The sequence below is a fragment of the Gekko japonicus genome, unplaced genomic scaffold (genome assembly GCF_001447785.1).
Source record: "Gekko japonicus isolate JY-2015 unplaced genomic scaffold, Gekko_japonicus_V1.1 scaffold174, whole genome shotgun sequence".
In the NCBI taxonomy this organism is placed as follows: domain Eukaryota; kingdom Metazoa; phylum Chordata; class Lepidosauria; order Squamata; family Gekkonidae; genus Gekko; species Gekko japonicus.
Window position 1 is genome coordinate 1,627,626 of NW_015177013.1, and position 8,763 is coordinate 1,636,388.

An 8,763-nucleotide genomic window follows, 5' to 3' on the forward strand; every position below is an offset into this window, starting at 1 on the left:
AAAAAGATCAAATCAGTCAATCCTAAAAGAAATCAACCCTGACTGTTCCCTGGAAGGCCAGATAATGAAACTGAAGCTCAAATACTTTGGCCACCAAATGAGAAGGGAGCACTCACTGGAGAAGACCCTGATGCTGGGAAAGATTGAAGGTCAAAGAAGACGGGGACGGCAAAGGATGAGATGGTTAGACAGTGTCATCGATGCAACGAACATGAAACTGAGCCAACTTCAGAGGACGGCGGAAGACAGGAGGGCCTGGCGGGAGATGATCCATGGGGTCGCGAAGAGTCGGACTCGACTGTGTGACTGAACAACAACAAGAGCATGAAAAGAAGGTATAAAGGGCTTGCTAAAGGAAGATGGGGAGATAGCAGAGAAGCTCGATTAATGTTTTGCTTTTGTGTTCACTGCAGAAAATGTGGGAGATGTACCCATGTCACAACCCCTATTTTCAGGAAGGGAGTCTGAAGAACTGAGACAAATTGAAGTGATGAAAGATGAAGTTCTAGACCTACTGGGGAAAGTGAAAACTGATAGATGTGCAGGTCCTGATGGCATACACCCAAGAGTTCTGGCCCAGCTGGGAGCCTGTTGGCATCACACCCGTTGGCGCGCGTTGGTCTCCTGGCGGTCCTCTGTGGAGACACGGGGCTGCACCTCGGCAGCTTTCCCACGCCCCACCTCGCCCAGACCTTGCCCGCCGCGGCCCCACCATCAGCCCGCCATCAAGCTTTCCGCTCCGTTCCCCGGACACACCTGGCTGGAGCCTTTCCCGTGCCCTGCAGAAAATGTGGGAGATGTACCCACGCCACAACCCCTATTTTCAGGAAGGGGTCTGAAGAACTGAGACAAATTGAAGTGATGAAAGATGAAGTTCTAGACCTACTGGGGAAAGTGAAAACTGATAGATGTGCAGGTCCTGATGGCATACACCCAAGAGTTCTTAGGGAACTCAAATGTGAGACGGTTGATCTACTAACCCATATATGTAATCTATCACTAAATTCAGCCACTGTATCAGAAAACTGGAGAGCAGCAAATTTACACCAATTTTTAAAAAGAGGCGTAGAGGGGAACCAGGAAATTATAGTCCTCACCAACCCTTTGGAGTTCTTTGAGAAAATGAACAAGCATGTAAACAATGGTGTCCTAGTAGACATTATATACTTGGACTTTCAGAAGGCTTTTGCTCATTCAGTTCTACTGATTACCTTGTTCTCGCATCTGTTAACTCTTTTATCATTTGTATGCTAATTTGCTGCCAATTGCTTTACTCCAATTTTAGCTATACTTATTGCTCAGTTACTTATGCATCTTGACTCCAATTAGCCCTTCCTGGGAACTAAGTTCCCACCACCACCTATATGTAATGGTTGGTAAAGTCTGTTTCAGTGTATCTGAAGAAGTGTGCAGGCACACGAAAGCTTATATCCAGAATTAAACTTTGTTGGTCTTAAAGGTGCCACTGGACTCAAACTTTATTCTGTTGCTTCAGACCAGCATGACTACCCACCTGAATCCAGCTCATGTTAGGTCTTCCTCTTTTCCTTCTCCGTTCAACTTTTTGTAGCATTATTGTATTTTACAGTGAGTCTTCCTATAATGTAACCAAAATAGCCTGAGTTTAGTCATTTTAGCTTTGAGGGAGAATTCATTGGATTAAATATCATGGAATCTCCCACTTTGTGTCTTCATCTGTGAGGTGGGAGTAGTGGTGACATTTGAGGAGGAGGAAAATTCTCTAATATTAAGAACCAGTGTGGTTCTAATGACTGACTAGGACCTGGGGAAGTGGGGTTCAGGACCCTGCCCATCTGTGGAGCTCCTTTCCTGACCTTGGTTCAGACACTCTCTCTCAGAGTAGTTATGAGGATAACATGGGGAAGGGAAAACCATACATACTGCCCTGAGCTCCTTGTAGGAAGGAGGGGATAAAATGTATAGATGGGCTGATTGTAATTCACTTTGTACACTTAAAAAGTCAATTAATCAACTATACAAAGTTTGAGCACCATATACAATTAGCCCAGTGGATGTTTCCTTCTAACAGCAAATCCCTGGTAGAGCATGGTTCCCTGGTAGAGCATCTGCTTGGCATGCAGAGTCCTAGGTTCATTCATTGGCATCTCCAGTTAAAACAGCCAGGTGGTTTGGTGATGTGAGAGATCATCTCTCCTTCAGACCCTGACGAATCACGGCCAGTCAGAGTGGCCAAGACTAACCTGATAGACCAGTGACCTGACTCGTATTCCTGTGTATGTGTTCCAGCAACCACATAAACTTCGACTTCTAAGCATCTTCTAAGCACATGTAATTGTAAAAAAAATGGGCACTTGCATGATTTCACCTAGCAGTCATACAGGGCAGTACCTGTGTGTGGGGGTGTCTGTAGGATTGCCAACTGCTTGGGGGGGGAAGTGTCCTGTCTCTTTAACAGAGGTTCAATGGGACGTTATTTACCAGGCAATGTTATATTTACCTACATACCACAAATAGCCTCAGCTGTCCATTGGCACCCATTAAGCCCCTATCAAAGGCTTTCCACACACACCCAGCCCTGTTGGCAACTTTAGTTCTCAGGCAGAAGAGGATTCTGCACATTTTAAGGGGCCTCCCAGCTGCTCTCCTCTCCCTAGTTTGTGGGATTATATTGTGGGGAGAACAGTGCTGTTTCCGTGGTCCTTTCACGGGTAACTGAAGCCCTGGTGCCAAAATTAGATGGTTAAACTTAGTTGACGGGAGTGGAATGTGCATTTGGTTAAAATTGGCTCTCCCGCTTTCTCGGCTAAATTTTAGCCGAGTTTACAAGTGACCTCTACCACCAGGCTGAAAGGCACTTTGGGTGTAACTGAACAGAAACTTTGCAGATGGGATTGGCTGCCCATTAAAGTCAGCTCGCCAGAGCTTTTGGACGCGTGGACCATTTGGCAACATCCTTGGCCAGATTCAAGCAGGGATTCCAGGTCAGCGTTATTTTTAGCCTCCCTGGAACCCAAGAGGGCAGCTCCAATCTAGGAACTCTCCGGCTCCCTTGCCGCCCAAGTGAAATTGACAACGAGTTGGTGTCTTTCACCTCCCCCGAGGTTGTTTTTTTTAAAACATAGGGAGGGATGGCCCGGGCCCCCCATTCCTTTTCTTCGCCGGGATTGCATTTCCCCGCCTCATCTGTTTATGCAAACTACCGACAAACAGCTTACATCGAGTGCTCTAAAAGCAGATCGCTTTTTTTGATTTGGTCCTTTTTTTGCTAAACAAGCAGATTAAAGAGGGGTCTTCTGATAAAGATAATTACAAGAGGGCTGCGTATTAACTTGACATTATTAAAGAAAGACCCAAATCTGCCCTTGCAAGCTGTTCCTAGGATTAGCAAAACAATAACTTTCATTGAGGGTAATTGTGTGATCTGACGATTACATTTTGAATTGTTATTGTTGTTGTTAATAATAATGATGATGATGATGATTGATGATGATGACTGGGTTCTGGTTTTGTAGTTGTCAGTAAAGATCAAGAAAGAGGGAGTGGCTTGCAAGGTACAATAGTTAAAAGGCTACTAGTCTGCGGGCGATTTTGGGAACACCTCTTCTTAACCCCAAAGTACAAGACGGAGAAAATCGCAGCACACTTCCAAGAAGCAGCGCAGAAGGAGGGGCGGCAGGAAATAGCCGGTGAAGAGACAGCTAAGATAACACGACGGACAGGGCTCTCCTGCCAGGCAACTCTATGTTGAAACAGAGAGATCAAGATATTTGATTTGATGGATTACTTCAATGGAAATTCGCATAGTACCAATCTGCGGGTATGTGCCTTTTAAAGACCCGGAAGCTAATGTCCTCATTCAACAAAGAAAACAACCCCGCCCTTCAGTTGTTAGCAAGAAGGGAAATCTTTAATATCGAACTTTTTAGAAATCTGGACCGTGCTGCATTTCCAGGGACTATCTTCGTAACGTAAATAGCCTTTCAGTCCCGTTGAGTCAGATCGGCCCTCAATAATTAATTAACTAAAGCTGTAGCTGATTTCTTTACCGGTTAAAGTTGGCAGCCCCGTTTTAAATAAACCTCATTCAAGCCCTCCGTAGACACCTCGTCGCCCGCTTAACCTTAAAGTTTTCCTGGGAAGGAGGAGGGCTGATCTCGTTCGGAAGGGATGGGATCATGGGACATGGGATGGGGCCCTGGGAGGGCGCCTCGGCACCGTTTCATGACATGGGTCAGGCCTCGGACTTTCTCCCCACCTGTAATACGCGCGTGGCACAGGTAAGCAGCCGTGTCAGCCTGTCAAGATCAGTGTTCGTCTACGCTCGCTAGCAGTGGCTTCCCAGGCTCCCGGGTGGAGGAGGCCTGTCCTTTCACCCACTACTACCTGAGCCTTCTAACTGGGAGAAGGCAGGGACCGAACCAGAGACGACCTGCGTACCAAGGAGGTGCTCTGCGACTGAGCCACGCCCCGATCACGGTTGCGCCCCCCCCCCCGGGTTACATGTGAATGAAACGTCTCCATTTGCACTTCGGTCCGTTTCCTCCCCTTCTCGATCGACAGGGGGCTTAGATTGATCCCATTCACTTTCCGACTTTTGCGGTTCTCTTGAAGCGAAGGGACTTTCGCTGCGAGCGTCAGGGAGGAAATCTGGTGTAGTAATTAGAAACCGTAATCCGGCCACCACCCACAACAAATTTCCTGTCCGACTAGATATTAGTGGATAAAACTCTATTCCCCCCCCCCTCCCCTGGTGGTTTTTTCTTTTTTTTTCTTTTTTGGACGTGGCACCAGAATCAGCTTAATTTCAGCAGTTTACGTTAAAATGCTGAGCTCCTCCTGGCCGGGATGATGAAGCCTTAAATATGCATATGGCCCAGGCATTTGGAAAGCGGAGGGATAAAGCATCTATAATTGCTTCTAATCAGTTTATGAAATTAAAAAGAGAGAGAGAGACCCTCAAAAGCGAGAGGAAGCCGACTGACAGAGGGAAAGAAATGTTTCACTCTCTCGCACTCGAGAAAGAGGGGTGGTTTATTTGCGCCCGACGCAGGGCGAGACACTCGGGAGCGAAGACGGTCTGCAGCCAGACGTGAGGAACTCTTACATACCTGCCTACAAAATAATACCCTGATTTTTTGCGTGCGCGTTCCTAGCCGTTGGTTGTATTTATTTAGCATATTCGTAGCCCTGCTCCCCCTCACAGCAGGCTGGTGTGTGTCTTTACAACCCGGCCTGCACTTTGCACGCTTTCCGGAGAGGCTTTTTCTGCACGCCTCGGCATCGTCTGCATCCTACCCGCCCCCCTCGCCGGGGAACGGGAGGAGGCGCCCCCAAGCCCAGCGACAGAGCCCGTCCCGGACTGAGCCTTTTTGACGATAAATCGGTTAAAGAATATCTTGATACATGCTCATCAGAGGGGATTATCCGGAATTAAACTAATCAGTAAATGTTTCTCTGCTCATTATTTTGCAGGGAAGATTTTCGGGCTGTTCTCCGAGGCCAAAAAGATTATTAATCCCTTCAAGAGCAGGGCACCAAGCAGGGCTCCTCGCTCTCGCTTCGGGGCGCCCCCGCCCTTCCCGGCACGTGGAGGCTCCGCAGGCAGCCGCAGGCAGGGCTGCGCTGGTGGTTGGGGCTGCCCCCCCCCCGGGAGACTCCAGGGCCCCAGCTCCCGACCCTGTAGGGTTGCCAACTTCCAGGTGTGCCCTGCCGTTCTCCCAGAGTTACAATTGATTTCCAGGCCACAGAGACCAGTTCCTCCGGAGATTTGCTAGATTTGAGCCCAGTGGTGCTTTAGAGGTTCAGAACTCTCTTGCTGATCTCTAGCTGTTCTACTGAAGACCTCAGAAACTATCTGGAGAACTGGCAATCCCACATACCCAGGATAGGTCCTCAACACATTTCTCAAATAGGGGAAATCTGGAAGTGTGTTGGCTGCAACACAGATTGATGTGGCTTGCATCCAGCTTTGTCTATGTAAACAAATCGTCTGAGTTGGCATCAGCTAGAAACAAGATACAGATAAATATAGAGATTTAAAGGACTGCTACCTTTGCCCCCTGGCAGGGCTTTGTCTAGAATCATAGAATCACAGAGCTGGAGGGGGCCATACAGGCCATCTCGTCCAACCCCCTGCTCAATGCAGGATCAGCCTAGAGCATCCCTGACAAGTGTTCGTCCAGATGCTGCATAAGACTGCCAGTGAGGGGGAGCTCACCACCTCCCTAGGCACCTGATTCCACTGTTGCACAACTCTTACTGTAAGAAAGTTTTCCTAATATTCATCTGGTACCGTACCACCTTTAAATCCATTATTGTGAGCAGGGGTCATTTCCTGCAGGAGCACACAGGAGCGGAGCTCCGGCAGTAAGGAATCCAGGGGGTTGGCACATGCAACAAGCCCCGCCCCCTGCTCCCAGCAGCCCTCAGTCAGGCCACAAGGAGCAAGAAGCAGCCAGGTAAGTTGCAGAGCCCCGGCCTGTCTTCAGGTACAAGCTCTCCCTCCTCTGTGAGGGCAGATCTGCACATCTGTCCCCCCAATAGCTAGCAATCCAAAACAGTCCAGTGGCACCTTTAAGACCAAGTTTTATTCAGGTACAAGCTCTCCCTCCTCTGTGAGGGCAGATCTGCATGTCCCCCCCCCCAATAGCTAGCAATCCAAAACAGTCCACTGGAGCCTGAGCAGTGGGTGTTGCCTTCTGACACACTTCCAGTGATGTCAGGGGGTGTGGCATATGCAAATAAGTTATGCTAATAAGTTATGCTAATAAGCTCCTGCACCTCTTTTTCTACGAAATGACCCCTGATTGCGAGTCATATCCTCTGCTGCCGGAAAGGAACAGCTCCCTGTTCTCCTCTAAGTGACAGCCCTTCAAATACTTAAAGAGAACAATCATGCTGCCCCTTTAACCTCCTCTTCTCCAGACTAAAGATTCCCAAGTCCCTCAGCCATTCCTCATTGGGCTTGGTCTCTAGGCCCCCAATCATCCTTGTCTGTTTATAATGAATACATAATAGACAGAAATTCAGCATGCATATCTGTTCTTCACCGGTGAGTGAAGAAAATATCACCTGATAGATGTCTGTTACAGAGCCTTAAAGGCATGGGAAATCTGCATGGTGGGGGGGTATGCATCACACGGCCGGGATGTAAAAACATGGCACATTATTTCCCGGTTCATCCCTGAGGCCTGTGTTACCAGCTATGTGTATGTGGGCATGTGATTCAGATTGGGACCATGGTAGGCAGGGAGAGGTGGGCTTAACCCCTCCACCCCATTCTATTTTCCCAATCTGAAACTCTTGAGCTACACATAAGTTTACTCAACAGGTCAAATAATGGCTCCTGGAATTTTTTTTATGTCAGGAAAGCAGCATAGGGTGGTGGGGTTGGTTTAAGCCACCTAATCCCACACTCTATGGTCCCGATCCAAACCCCCTGCACACCTAGAAATTAAGTTCCGAGCATGGAACTCGGAAGTTCCGAGCATGGAAGCCTTGTATCATGCAGTTAGGCTCCCAGTCAGACCAGTTTTCTCTGCTGGAGGTGGCATTCAGATTTGCAGCTGCCCTTGGTTAACAAAACTATTCCACATGCAAGCTTTCCATAGAAACATCTTTGGCTATAGACTGAGTAAAAGCATCTGACTGTTGGTGTTGTAACTCATGGAATGCATCCCTTAAACATATATTCTGGGCATGTCCAGTCATTCAGTTTTTCTGGGAGAAAGTTACTGCTCTGTCAGTTTTGTATTAGAATATTCATTGATTTTTGAAGATTCTTTTGTACTTTTAAATGATCTGTCCATCTCTTGGAGACTAACCAATGGTAAATGAAAATGCACTCTCCGTGCCCTTACTACAACTAAAAGACTTGGACTACACCACTGCAGAAATAAATTCCCACCTCTGGTAGATCAATAGATTGAGGACCTTAGAACTTTATCAATATTTGAACACATGGCATATAAACAACAATTGCATATGAACTTATTTTTAGATATTTGGAAACTTTTTATGGAAATTTCTGTATAGATCTGCCACCACTGTTATATTTTTGTCTATATATACTTTTGTTCCCTTTTCTTTTTAGTTGATCGATTTTGAGCTTTCCCCCCTTCTTGTTCTTTTCCTGTTTTTTACTTAAAAGAAAGAATTTCTTTGACTAAATTTTCTTTGCCCCACTACTGAAATTGGCATTCTGCACTGACCACAAGTAAACGTGTTGCATCAATTGCTTTCTATGGAACCTTAGATTTGGGGGGGGGTATCCATTTCCACATTAAATGTGGTGCTTTGATCTAAGGGATGAGATTTTCAAATAAGACAAAGTAGCAACCTTGGTGCTCTTTTCTGCCATACTTACAGCAATGGTCCTCCCCCTAAATTCATTTCCCCTGCTTTCAGCCATCATATTTCTAAGCATGTCATCCTAAGTACAGACTCACCCATCCTGGCCATTAGCAGAACTGTCAGTTGTGGCTAGTGAAACTTCCGTCACAATCACTAAATCTATTGCAACTTTGTAGTTAGTAAGTAGTATCATTATCTGGACAACAATCTAGCCCGAGCTTTGGTGTACTTAAGTCTCAGTGATTTCAATTAAAGTTGTGTGCACATAACTGTGAGCAGTGGAATCGTGCTGCTTAGGACATGTTTCTGCCAAAGTTCTTCCATTATTTTCAGTGGGACAGGTAAGTACATCCTCAGTTCTCTTCAGATAAAAGCAATGGGAAATGATCAACAGAAAAGAGTAAGAGTCCAGTAGCACCTTAAAGACTA

The 8,763-nt window shown here is 46.7% G+C and overlaps 1 protein-coding gene across 1 annotated transcript in view; it reads right to left on the reverse strand.

The window, feature by feature from the left end:
- Positions 1 to 8,527, reverse strand: part of VSX1 (visual system homeobox 1) — a 25,482-nt gene extending 16,955 nt beyond the window's left edge. The window contains exon 1 of the mRNA XM_015427673.1: positions 8,430 to 8,527. Within this exon, the coding sequence (XP_015283159.1) occupies positions 8,430 to 8,527 (98 nt within the window). The remainder of the gene's footprint in view (positions 1 to 8,429) is intronic.
- Positions 8,528 to 8,763: the final 236 nt, after the last annotated feature.